This window comes from Acomys russatus, chromosome 12 (assembly GCF_903995435.1).
Source record: "Acomys russatus chromosome 12, mAcoRus1.1, whole genome shotgun sequence".
NCBI lineage: Eukaryota > Metazoa > Chordata > Mammalia > Rodentia > Muridae > Acomys > Acomys russatus.
The window spans coordinates 28,929,770-28,943,759 of record NC_067148.1 but is presented as its reverse complement, the minus strand read 5'-3'; the positions used below and the strand labels follow the sequence as shown (position 1 = coordinate 28,943,759).

The following is a 13,990-nucleotide window of genomic DNA, read 5'->3' as shown; positions in this document are numbered from 1 at the left end:
TTTGTCATCATTGTCAAATACAGTGAATATATCCTGGACCTTTTGGAGAGTGGACGAGAGAAGTTTCTAGTGTTTGCACACCATAAGGTGGTTCTGGATGCAGTTGCTAAGGAACTTGAGAGGAAGGTAAGCCCCCTCTGAAGCCTGGTGTGGGGTCTTGACTTCTGCGATTTGTATGTCAGACTGTTCTGCGCAGCATCAGGTCAGGACTAAGGAAAGAAGTGGGGCTGTGGCTTCTAGAAACATTGCTGAGGGCCTTCTGAGGATTGTCAAGTGTCTCCCCACACGAGGGTGCCCTGACAGCCCTACCGTGAGCAGGCGCCTTGCTTTAAGTGTCTCCGGGGACTCTTCCATTCTCTGCATTCAGAACACAACTACCCTGCAGGAAAATGGCAGTCCCTTTATGTGACTGTCCTCCTTGTCATTACCCAGGTGCCTTTCTTGATTGCATGTGGCAGAGTCTGGCTTTTCCGTAGCGTTTGGTGGATCTTTTGATAGCGTGAGCAACAGCTATCCGGAGGGAGTTCCAAGGCTGTGCATTAGAATGAAACACTGCATCTTCATCCCTCCTCACTTTTGCTTTAGTTTAGGGTGATACATGTCCTTTATCTTTCTCCACTACCTGTACTTCTATGATGTTTTAGGGACACAGTAAAATCCAACACCTGTGGATCTCCCACGCAAGCTGAAAACGGGAAGTGTCACTGTACTACATCAAAACTTAGGTGTTTTTTTTGTTTGTTTGTTTATTATTGTTTTGGTTTTTTTTTTTTTTTAAGATTTGTTTAATTTTGGTGGTACTGAAGACTGAATCCAGGACATCTTGAACACTGTGCATGTGATATGCCACTGAACTACATTTCCTGGCCTCTATACCTTTTTTTTTTTTTTTAAAGGACAAGGTCTTACTAATTTATTGAGACTAGTTTGAACTCACTATGTAGTCAGACGGGCCTTGAACTCCCTGTGCCTGTGGTGGCGGGCTGTGCCACCAGTCCTAGGTGATTTGTTTAATTGTTGATTACATTTATGTGTGTGTGTGTGTGTTGGGGGGGTGCCTGTGGAGGCCAAAGGCACTAGATCCCCTGAAGGCTAGAGCTACAAGCAGTTGTGAACCACCCTAATCTGGGAGTAGGAACTGAACTCTTCACCTCTGGAAGACCAGTAACATGCTCTGAACCGCTGTACCATCTCTCCAGCCCCTTGTTTGTTTGTTTGTTGTTATGTTGTTTTTGTTTTTCGAGACAGGGTTTCTCTGTATAGCAAGAGCCCTGGCTGTCCTGGACTCATTTTGTGACCAGACTGGCCCTGAACTCACAGAAATCCACCTGCCTCTGCCTCCTGGGTGCTGGGATTAAAGGCCACCATGCCCAGCTCACCCCCTGGCTATTAAGTAATAAAACCAAGATGTTTCTAACCACAAAATAAAAGAGAGTTTGGAAGCAAACTGATATAAGGGAATATGCTAGGGAGACTAGCAGCGCTGTATAACATAGAAACAATGGTTGCTATGAACACAAAGCCAATTCTGGTTTCTAGTGGAAATAGAAAGTGACTGAAAGAAGAAACAGCAGCGGCTGTTTTAAAAATTCAGCTCCACCAGTAACTAAGTAAAACAGTGGATGGATCCTTTCTTTTTATGAGACAGGATCTTGCTATGTAGCCCAGGCTAGCCTCACACTTGAAATCCTCCTGCCTCTATCCTCTGAAAGCTAGAATCACAGGTGTGCAGTAGCAGTAGCACATTTGACAAAAGTTTGTTTTCCTTCATCAGATGAGCCAGGGCTTTAAAAGTGTTGCATTGCTGATAAAGTGCATTATGTTGACATGTCTCTTACTTATTTATCAGAAAGCAGCCTGGCAATCATAGCAAGACTCTTACTTTTTTTTTTTCCTTTTTCTACGGTATTTGAGTTTTAGGAAGCTAAGGGAATAAGTAAATGCTGGCTTTATTGCAGTGCCATTGCCATGTGATAGAGCACTCATAAAGTGTACAGACGGATAAGACAGTGAGCACATCCATTACCCTCTGCCCTGGTTTCCTGCCACCCCTGTCATCTTTCCCTCTTGCCCCTTCCTGCTCTTCTCTCTCTAGGCTCTACTGATCTGCACTCACACTTGATTGTTTTGTATCTTTTGGAGTTTGACATAAATGTAGAATCATTCAATATATACTCTGTGATCAAGGAGCCATTCACCACCATTATGGAGATGAATACATAAAAAACTGTCACTGATGAAAAAACATGTGAAAGAGCATCCATGTACACACAAGGGCATATTCACGCACCCATACACACACACACACACACACACACACACACACACACAGAGGCATGCACACACCACGCACACACGCACGCACAGATAGCATGGGAAATCTGACGATAGCTGGGTTGTATTAAAGTTGGCATCCTGGTGGTAATACTATTGTATACTTTTACAAAAGGCTACAGCATGGGAAATTGAGCCCCGTGTACAGAAGGTCTGTTTGTATTATTTCTTATGACAGTGTGTGCTTATACCATTGTGTTAGTCCAACGTTCAATTTCATAAAAGCAGATACAACCCTGAATGAATGCCAAGGGGTCTGTCTGTGGACCCTACCTAGCCGAGCTAGCTGGGCAGCTCCTGATGCTGTCGCAGCCCACCTCAGTTTCTCCATTGTCATGCAGCAAGTTCAGCTCATCCGAATTGATGGCTCCACCCCCTCAGCAGAACGCGAGGATCTATGCCAGCAGTTCCAGCTGTCCAAAGGGCACGCCGTGGCAGTGCTGTCCATCACTGCTGCCAACATGGGCCTCACCTTCTCCTCAGCTGATCTGGTGGTGTTTGCCGAGCTGTTTTGGAACCCAGGGGTAAGGAATGTAGTTATCGGGTATCCCACTGGTCGTGCTCAGGCCTGAGAGATACAAGGTCAACAATAAATGAATAAGAAAAGATATTATCCTTGGGCGGGAGAGATAGCTCAGCAGTTAGGAGTATTCCCAGCATCCGTATGGTGGCTCACAACCATCTGTGATTTCAGTCTCCAGGTGACTGTACTGGCCTCCATGAGTACCAGGTATACATGAGGTGCATATGCATGCAGGCAAAACATTCATACACATAAAAATAATTTTTTTTTTTTAAAGAAGACTACATGCTCTGCAAGTGTTCCTAGCACTGAGTCCTGTCTTTCTCTGGTTACTTTTGTGTTTGTACCTGTTGATATTCACTTGTCTCAAGCATTGCAAGTCTGCTGGGCAGTTTTCAGGTCTCCACAGCACCCTCCAGGGTCATTGACTCTGCCTTCCTGATGGGGAAGCCCTGTTGCAGAGGGCTAGAAAGGTCCTAGCCTTCATCTCCTCTGTGAGGAAAGCAGGCACAGGAAGCCCAAGTAGAGATCCTGACCTGTAGAGCTAAGCCTTTAGAGGCACTCATCCAGGCCTCTTTTGTTAATTGTCTGGGTGAGCTGTTTGAGTAGGGGCCTCAGGTGGAGTGACAGCACCAGGTGTTTGCTTGGTGTCATTGTACCCTTGAGTGACTGATAACCAAGGGCTGTGATGGCAGAGCTAAGACCTTTGGATTCATAAAAATTTCTTCTGAGTCTCAGAAAAGTAATTTCCCCTCTAATTTTCTGACATGTTGTTTTTACTGGCCACATTTTTGTTTTGTTTTGTTTTGTTTTTTGAGACAGGGTTTCTCTGTGTAGCCTTGGCTATCCTGGCCTCTCTTTGTAGACCAGGCTGGCCTTGAACTCACAACAGTCCACCTGCCTCAGCCTCCCAAATGTTGAGATTAAAGGTGTGTGCCACCACTGCCCAGCACTGGCCACATTTCAACCATTGCTTTGATAATGGGTAGGCTCGAAGGTTGAGACCATTCATAAAACAGTATCTTGGTTTCAGTGATTAAGGTGCTTACCAGCACATAGAAGCAGCACCCACCCCTAATTATCATGCAGGACCCCTTTCCTAGATGTGATGCACCTAGAAATTTGGAAGATAACTTTTAAATTTCAGATACATTTTTATTTTATGCACATGATCATTTTTCTTAAATGTATGTCAGCGCACCACGTGCATGCCTCGTGCCCCTTGGCAGTCAGAAGAGAGCATCACATCCCCTGGAATTCAGTTGTAGATGGTGTGCGCCACCAGCTCCTCTTCAAGAACAGGCACTCTCAACTGCTGAGGCCCATCTGCAGACCCTGGAAGATAACTTCTAAGTTCCCAAAGAGAAATGGAAGTGGGCCTGTTTCTGTCATTTATCCCTCAGCACAGACTGGAGGCAGAGCCTGTATGCATGCTTTCCTCACAAGCCCTGGCACAGTGCCCAAGCCTGGCTTCTGCTACAGATGTCAGGCCCTGAGGCTTGCTTGAGTCTCGCTCAGTTTTATAAGAGATAGGGGAATGCTTTATAGAGGAAGCTCACTGGGGCTTGATGGGTAGATGGCCCTCACTGAGGTGGGCTGGGCTCCCTAAGGCCTTTCCTTAACTGTCTTGGTTCCTGGGCACACAGATACTGATCCAGGCCGAGGACCGAGTGCACCGCATTGGACAGACAAGCTCGGTGGGCATTCACTACCTCGTGGCAAAAGACACAGCAGATGACTATCTATGGTATGTCTGGGTGTGTGGCCTGGAGGAGGAGTTGAACTGGCATGGGTCAGAGAGTGTGGCCTCTTTGCTCCTTCAGTACTTGTGCTTTCACTGAGGCTGGTTTCTGACACTTACTGCTTCCCATGGCCAGGCTTGGCTTTTTTTGTTCGTTGGTTTGTTTGCTTTGTTTGTTTGTTTGTTTGAGACAGGGTTTCTCTGTGTAGCCTTGGCTGTCCTGGACTCACTTTGTAGACCAGGCTGGCCTTGAACTCACAGCAGTCCACCTGCCTCTGCTTCCCAAGTGCTGGGATTAAAGGCGTGCATCACCACCGCCCAGTTTGGCTTTCATCACTAATGTTTCCCACAGGGAAAATCCAGTGAGAATAAAGGGAAGTAGCTCCTCCCACTGGCCCAAGAGGGAGAAGAACTTAGACATTCAATAAAGTTTAACTTAGGAACACTCCACTGGAGCCAGGTGTGTGTCGCAAACCTTTAATCCCAGCACTTGGGAGGCAGAGGCAGGTGGATTGCTGTGAGTTTGAGGCCAGCTTGGTCTACAAAGTAAGTCCAGGATGGCCAAGGCTGCACAGAGAAACCCTGTCTTCAAACAAACAAACAAACAAACAAACAAACAGTACTCTGCTCACAGCTACAGCAGTTTTTAAATGGGGACAGTGTTCTTTTCTCTCTTATGATGTGCTATGATCTAATAGTCACTTCTTTCAAGGCTAGGCATGGAGAAAGTGGTTTGTTCTGAACCGCATAGTGCTTCGTGGCAGGCTTTAGCTGTGTGTATGTGTGTGTTTGTGTGTGTGTGTGTGTGTGTGTGTGTGTGTTGGGGGAGGGGCGGGGCTGTTAGCAAGGATTGAGCATAGTGCCTCGCATACGCTAAGCAACTTCTCTGCCTCTAAACTTTATCACCCAACCCTTCTTATCTTTCATTTTGAGGCAGGCTCTCACTAAGTGCCTAAGCTGGCCTTGAGGTTCCTCGGTAGTCTTGGACTGTCAATCCTTGAGCCTCAGACTTCCTGTGGTGCTGAGATTACAGACTTGCTACACCAGGCCTAAGGGGCTACATTTCAATCCTTGAAGTTTGTGTCTATCATCTAAGTAAAACTCCTCCAGGTTCTTTCTCAGTCCTTTCCTCTTTTCCTGATGTGAAGTTCCTCGGTTATCCCACTAGTGCCTGCTCTCCATGTCTGTGCTCAGCCCGGTGACTATGGAGCTCACCTCCACAGCGCAGACTTGTCACCCTACTTCTGCTCTTTGCAAATGAATTTGCTCAGGGGATAGCTCCTAACAGCAAACTCAGATTCATACCGTAATGAGGCAGGATTAATCTCCTGGCATTATGTACAAGGAGTGGACTGTTTCCAGTCGAGACAGGGAAAGTATTTCAGGAAGGACTAAAAGCTGCAAAGATGTGCCACATTACAGTTCCGTCAAAATCAAGGGGCGTCATTTAGTCAGTCTGTGGGTTCTGGGTAGGTTGTGTTTACCTCAGCTCATTTCTCCTTCACAGGCCTATGATTCAAGAGAAGATTAAAGTTCTGGGGGAAGCCGGGGTTTCTGAAACCAATTTCACAGAAATGACGGAAGCTACTGATTACATCTACAAGGTAATGCCAGCAAGTCACCCCTTGTCACTATATAAAGTAAAGCCGTGAGCTGGCTGCCAAGCTCTTGGGTCCTGAGAGGGGAAGAACAGGCAGGCCTGCATTTACTCTGTGCATGCGTGTCCATCACATCTCTTATGAGGAAGTGGTGGTTGTTCCTGCTGCTTCTCACTTGCCCTAAAGACTCCTCAGAACCAAGACTGAACTGCTGTCTCTTTCATCAGGCCACGAGCAAAAGATGGAAAATTCCCCATGGTAACTGTTGAGTTGTCCCCGGCAGTAAGACAGCAGTAGCAGCACCAGCATGGCCACCACAGAATTGTCCCAGCACAGTCACATAGCATGTGAGCCAGCCCAAGTCTTTCCACCTCAACCCACAATTCCTTCTGTTAAAAAAATGTACGAGGCCAGAGAACACTCTCCCATGACAGGTGCACGCTATCACACTATCAGAGGTGCCAAAAGGAGGCTTCTTGGCCCTGGAGAGGATGGAGCCATCATGCCTTGCCACATCCTATACACCTTGGTCCTGGAGCCTGACTGAGGCGACTAGAGAATGGAAAAAGAAGAGACACACAGACAGGAAAGCTGGGATCCAGTGGCCATGCTTATTCTGCAAGCAGCAGCAGCTACTACAGAACAAGGCAGAAACTCATCGCGTTTACAGTGTTGAGGAGGACCAGCTAATATTGGGAGGAGGCTTATGTGGGAAGTAACCCCAGATTACAGTCATCCTGGAGGGGGTAGCTGTAGTTGTTGGTTTTTGCCCACCCTGGTCATTTGTTTGTAAATACCCTGTCAACACTCACACTTGGAGCAGAGGAGGCTTTGCCATTTCCATGGGTCTGGGGCGATGGGTCCTTGACACAGCCGTGCCCATGTTGACAGCACATAACCAGTCACTCAGGTCTTCATGTGGCTACCACTTAAAAGTCTGAGGTTCTTATTGCTCATTTGCTTTTGTTGTGTGTGTGCGCGTGCGCATGCGTGCATATGTGTACAATTATTGAAATAATTGGCTCTTTGAGTTAGTCTCTCCTATGGCCCAGGCAAGTCTTGCACTCATGTTCCTTCTGTGTCAGCGTTCTGAATACTAGCGGATTACAGGCCTGAGATACCACATTCAACAGACACCATAGTTTTGCATGTTGACCATATGTCTTAGGGTATTATTGCTGTGAAGAGATACCATGGCCAAGGAAACTCTTATAAAGGAAAACATTTCATTGGGGCTCGCTTACAGTTTCAGAGGTTTAGTTTATGGCGGGAAGCATGGCGGTGCGCAGGCAGGCATGGTGCTGGAGAAGGAGCTGAGAGCTCTACATCTAGGTCTGCAAGCAGCAGAAAGAGAACTGAACCCCTAGTGACACGCTTCCTCAGTCAAGGCCACACCAACTCCAAGGCCACACCTCCTAATAGTGCCACTCGCTATGGACCAAGCATTCAAACACTTGAGTCTATATGGGGGCTTTCCTATTCAAATCACCATACCATAACATACCCTTTTAGACAAAAACAGGAGCTGAGACACCATTAAAATGGCCGTACCTTGGAGTTTTGAGGATACTTTGATACATCTGGGTGGTGACTATGCTAAGGACACACCTAAGTTACTAAAGCCCTTTGAAAAGAGAAGGCTTGCTTCTGAAGGATTCTCGTCAACCCTTTTCTTATCCTGCCCTTTCTCTCAGAAACTTTGAACCCATTAAAAACTTTCTGCCCAAAATACAAGTGCAGAGTGATACAAATGAGACTTACCAGTGTTTATTTTGATTAAAACTTTATCAGCTTACCTATCTTTACTAAGACAGGGCTGAGAATTTCATTAGCAACTGCAAAGAGAAAATGCTACCTCCTTCATGGAGACAAAAGCAAAAGAGCTTTGTTCAGTAAAAACAGCCTTCCTTCCAAGAGGGGAAATGAAAGAATAATCTGATCTTGGAACTTATTCCAGCTATTTATGCACGTTCCAGGTCATGACTAGTGTTGTCACCCTCATGATCAGTTGGGCATGAGCAGGCACTTCTGCTGGACTGGGTGGCCTTGCTTTGTGAAGTTGCCCTGACTTTTCGTGTGCTCACAGATGGGCCGATAAGTGCATCCTTCAGAGGAAGGACGTGAAGCCTTAATGGTCTTCAGATACTACTTCCGGTTCTGAAAGGCTGGGATGCTGGGGCACAGGTTAGTGCAGCCATCTGGAGTTCTTACGTGACATGCTCCCCTGACCAGCTTTCAAGGCTGTCCATCAGTGTGGAGGAATTCTGTTAGGAAATAGTGACTGCTTACATAGAGACCTAATTGCAGAGACTCAGAAAGCCAGAGAAGCAACTGCAGTCTTGAGGCGGACCTACGAGAGCCCGTGACGCAACAAAGGGAGTCTTGTTAAAGGGTTGCTTGGGAGTCAGATGAGGCTTCTGCAGGTGGGAAGAAGCCAGGCGCAGAAATGCAATTGAGCTGTTGTAGTCCTTGCATGTACCAAATGATATATATATGGCTCAAGTTACAAATAACTTGAGGGGTTGGAGAGATGGTGCACTGGTTAAGAGCACCCACTGCTCTTCCAGAAGACCAGGGTTCAGATCCAGGTGTCCACACTGGATAGCTCATAACTGCCTATAACCTCAGGGATCTGATGCCTGCCTTTGGCCTCCTTAGGCACCTACATCCACAGCCTATGTACACACATACATAAAAAAGCAACTGGTTAAGAAAAGTGATGGCAGGAGTAAACCTGTTGAGCCAAAGAACATACTGGCAATTTCAAGCAGAGGGATTATGAAAATACTGGTAGATTTGTAAAATGTCGAGAGGAAGCTTTGTTGGGATCTAGAAATTAACCAAATATTTTTATTATTACATTTATTCATTATTCATGTGTATGTGGCTATGGCTGTATCTGTGTCTGTCTGTCTGTCCGTCCACAGGCATAGCCCATGGCACACACATGCACACAGGAGTTGGTCCTCTCCTCTCATATGCAGGTACCAGGAATTGAACTTGCGTCAGAGGCCCTAGCAACAAGCATTTTTACTCGCTGGGCCATCTCCCTCGCTCAACATTTGATTTTAAACAGTTTTATGGATCTGTGGGTTTCCACAATGATGTTAAAAATGCACTCCTGGACCATGAGATACTCAGCATTAAGAGTTTAGACTCAGCAGCCACGTGGTGGCGCTCGCCTTTAATCGCAGCACTCAGGAGGCAGAGGCAGGCGGATCGCTGTGAGTTCCAGGCCAGCCTGGTCTACAGAGCAAGTTTAGGACAGCTAAGGCTACACAGGGAAACCCTGTCTCAAAAAAAAAAAAAAAAAAAAAAAAAAAATTTAGACTCAGCTGGACGTGGTGGCTCACGCTTTTAATCCCAGCACTCAAGAGGCAGAGGCAGGCGGATTGCTCTGAGTTCAAGGCCAGCCTGGTCCTCAAAGAGAGCGCAGGACACCAGAGCTCTGGTGTTGGGGGGGTGGGGTGAGAGGGGGTGGAGAAAAAAATAAAAAAGGAGTTCAGACGCAGCCTGTCACATGTCATAGCCATCACTGCTAGGCTTGGCTTCGACATGGCCAGGGATGGGCAGAGGTACATGGTGTGCGTGGTGATCCTCTGTAGCTTTAACATCAGATACAAGGACAGGCGTCCACTCTGAAAATGAAGTATGCTGTATCACAGAAGATGAGTAACAGTTTAACCACCTTCCGTTTAGAAAGACTCAGGCTCAGGAAGAAGTGAGACGAGTGGAGCTATGGTAAGAATGAGGTGTGGATATGGAAAATTAGAAGGAAGGGAGAGACCCTTCTTGTCGTGCATCTTACTGTGAGAGCGGCCTCTTTGTGGCACCCATCTTTTCTGTTTACCTCTCGCCAGTGCGCAGCAGAGAGGACACTGGAAAGGTGGGCGTCTCTTCAGGTTGTTGGCTTACTGCCAGTCTGATGAGCATGCAGTTCCCGGGGTGAATACTATGCTGTCGTGAGGGTCAGGGTTAGGCCTAGCTTCCTCCTCTTACATTCTCTCCTCTTTCTCTTATAAAGGACCCAAAGCAGAAGACCATCTACGACCTGTTCCAGCAGTCCTTTGAAGACGATGGAAATGACATGGAACTTCTAGAGGCGGCAGAGTCCTTTGAACTAGGAAGTATTTCAGGAATCTCTGGAAGTAGTTCTCAGGATCTGGGGGACCTCCTGGATGAAGGCACTTTAGAAAACAGTCCACCAAAGAAAAGGAGATTTGATTTTTTTGATAATTGGGACAGCTTTACCTCTCCCTTTTGAAAAGATGAAAGAAAGGAAAGAACAAAAGGAAACATCCAAAAATCATGGGAATCATTGAAATAAAGTATTTTTTTTTAACAGCCTGTATTCCTTTTGCCATGCAGCAGGAAAGTACAAGGCCAGTAGGTACCAGCATTTCCCTTGCTGTGTTCCTAGACAGGAGCCTGCTTGAAGGCTTAGTTACTTAACTTTTCTCGATTAAAAGAGACAGTGGCTTAGAGTAGTCATAATTTACATTCTTAAATAATGAGGTGCTCCCTATACAACGCCTAATATCTAGTAAAAATGTCAATGGCTGCAGTTATTAAGCACCTCATAATACCAAGCACTGTCCAAGGTAGTGTCTACCTAAACCAAAGAAAAAGCACATGCCTTTGTAGGGTTGGTTTATCCAACAGGAGAAGCAGCAGTGATGGCAAGTCTTCTTTCCTAATATGTGCTACTTATGGACACTGAAATGTAAAGTTTGGTTTTTCATGTCATGAATTTATTTTGATTTTTAAAACCACTACAGATACGGAAAAAAAAATCTAAGATCACACACTTAGAGAAACAGGCATACATGATGCTGCAGTTACTTAGAGCTGATTTCGTGGGAGCCATTTGTAAATCCTCAAGCTTGCTGTTTAGAGAGAATAGTCCAGTTTAATGAAGTCACTCTGAGCATAAACAGTGTCTTCCTATTAGGAAGCATCTTGTCTGGCTACTGTCGCATTCTTAAAAAAATATATATATATACAAATATATATATATATATAATTTATTTTAGCTTTGGTATGGAATTACAAACAGTTGTGAGCTGCCATGTGGGTGCTGGGAATTGAACCAGGGTCCTTTGAAAGAGCAGACAGTGCTCTTAACCACTGGGCTATCTCTCCAGCCCCACTGTCACATTCTTATGCACTGTCTTGTCCCATCCCCTCCCCCACCCCACCAAACCAGAGCCTATGCCAGGGGAGACAGTTAATTTGCTGACCGGTGATCCATTTTAGACTATAGAATCAGGGTAAAGAGTTCGCCCAGCAGTTGTGCCTGGCTAGGAGGCCGAGATTGGACAGGAGGGCCATTGCAAATGGTTGTTTATCCACACTGCAGCTACAAAGCATGAACCACAATTTGTTTGCACTAACACAAATAGTTTTTTGCTGCACAGCTGCTGCAAGCAGACACAGTTTACATGGGGAGTTTTCCAGTGTTAGCCTGGTTTCCTTCTGGAAAAACATGGCTGCCACTCGGCCTCTGCTATTCTTCCACCCTAAGGAGGCAAAGGGGTGATGCTGGGCCTGACATGGAACCCAGATGCGTTACACACATTCCTACCCTGTATGACAGTCCAGCCACTGTGCCTGTGGTTGTCTTCTTGTGCCCAGGCTAAAGAAAGGAACTTTAGGAGAATCGAAGGCAGATCTGTTGTAGTCCTGGAGCATGGAACAGGCAAGACAAATCTGAAAGGCATTGAGAGAGCATCTCCACGGTATAATCACCACCACGGAGCCAGTGCCCACTGGACACCGCAAGCTTGTGGCATCCTCCGAAGACCTTACAGAGTGTGTGGTTTTCTGTACAGTGGAGAAAACAAGCCCAGTGACAAGTTTTCAAATGCAGAAGAAAGAACACAAGTCTAGAAGACACTTTCTGGTTGCATAACCTCAGGCAAATCATGCGATCTCCCTGAACCCTAGTTCTTAGCTTGTCCAGAACACCACCACCCCCAATCCCACCCAATTCTAGAGTAAGTGGATTGACCTTGGAAGACAAGGAAATTCAGACTTTTGAAACTATAAGCCTATCACATGATGTCATATGAAAGAACAAGTTCCCAGTCAGCAAATAGGCTTGCCCTTAGCATGCCAGCTTGTTGGGACCTAGCTTCGGCACTATATATAGGTCAGGGTAAACTGAGGCAGGTGGCTGTAGAGTTGGTGATAGAGGTCAGAGGCCGATAGCGCCTAGTGGGATTTGGGCACTGGAGGCATCCAACAGCCATGGGCAATCAAAAGGAAACCAAGAGGAGGAAGCCAGAGCTGATGACTCCTTGTGACTCCAGTACTGCTGGTTACTGGAGAGAAGCCTCGAATTCTTTTAACTCTTTTGCCTCTTCTGGGCCAGAGCAGATGGCTCCTGGTGGGGCCGTCAAAAAAGAAAAGAGAGAAGAAGGAAATAATACGCCGCCACACAGGTGGAGGAAGCAAAGGCAAGCTCAAAACGGACAAGCTCCAGCAAGCTTCAACAACTTCACACATATACATACATACACACACACACAGACATATAGACATACATACACACACACCACAGACATATAGACATACATACACACACACAGACATATAGACATACATACATACACACACAGAGACATATAGACATACATACACACACAGACATATAGACATACATACATACACACAGACATATAGACATACATACACACACACAGACATATAGGCATACATACACACACAGACATATAGACATACATACACACACAGAGACGTATAGACATACATACACACACAGACATATAGACAGACATACATACACACAGACATATAGACATACATACACACAGACATATAGACATACATACACACACACCACAGACATATAGACATACATACACACACACAGACATATAGACATACATACATACACACACAGACATATAGACATACATACACACACAGACATATAGACATACATACACACACACAGACATATAGACATACATACACACACACAGACATATAGACATACATACACACACACACAGACATATAGACATACACACACAGACATATAGACATACACACACACAGACATATAGACATACATACACACACAGACATATAGGCATACATACACACACACAGACATATAGACATACATACACACACACAGACATATAGACATACATACACACACACAGACATATAGACATACATACACACACAGACATATAGACATACACACACACAGACATATAGACATACATACACACACACAGACATATAGACATACATACACACACACACAGACATATAGACATACATACACACACACCACAGACATATAGACATACATACACACACAGACATATAGACATACATACATACACACAGACATATAGACATACATACACACACACCACAGACATATAGACATACATACACACACAGACATATAGACATACATACATACACACACAGACATATAGACATACATACACACACACACAGACATATAGACATACATACACACACACACAGACATATAGACATACATACATACACACAGACATATAGACATACATACACACACACCACAGACATATAGACATACATACACACACAGACATATAGACATACATACATACACACAGACATATAGACATACATACACACACACCACAGACATATAGACATACATACACACACAGACATATAGACATACATACATACACACACAGACATATAGACATACATACACACACACACAGACATATAGACATACATACATACACACACAGA

The 13,990-nt window shown here is 45.3% G+C and overlaps 1 protein-coding gene across 2 annotated transcripts in view; it reads left to right on the top strand.

Moving 5' to 3' along the window:
- Positions 1–10,530, top strand: part of Smarcal1 (SWI/SNF related, matrix associated, actin dependent regulator of chromatin, subfamily a like 1) — a 49,496-nt gene extending 38,966 nt beyond the window's left edge. Inside the window, exons 12-16 of one of the 2 annotated variants that reach the window (XM_051154114.1) lie at positions 24–126; positions 2,676–2,858; positions 4,504–4,604; positions 6,106–6,202; positions 10,221–10,530. In XM_051154114.1, the coding sequence (XP_051010071.1) occupies positions 24–126; positions 2,676–2,858; positions 4,504–4,604; positions 6,106–6,202; positions 10,221–10,460 (724 nt within the window). In that variant the 3' untranslated portion in view covers positions 10,461–10,530. Of the gene's footprint in view, positions 1–23; positions 127–2,675; positions 2,859–4,503; positions 4,605–6,105; positions 6,222–10,220 lie in introns of those variants that run through there. The other variant, XM_051154113.1, reaches the window with a different exon arrangement.
- The last annotated feature ends 3,460 nt before the right edge of the window (positions 10,531–13,990 follow it).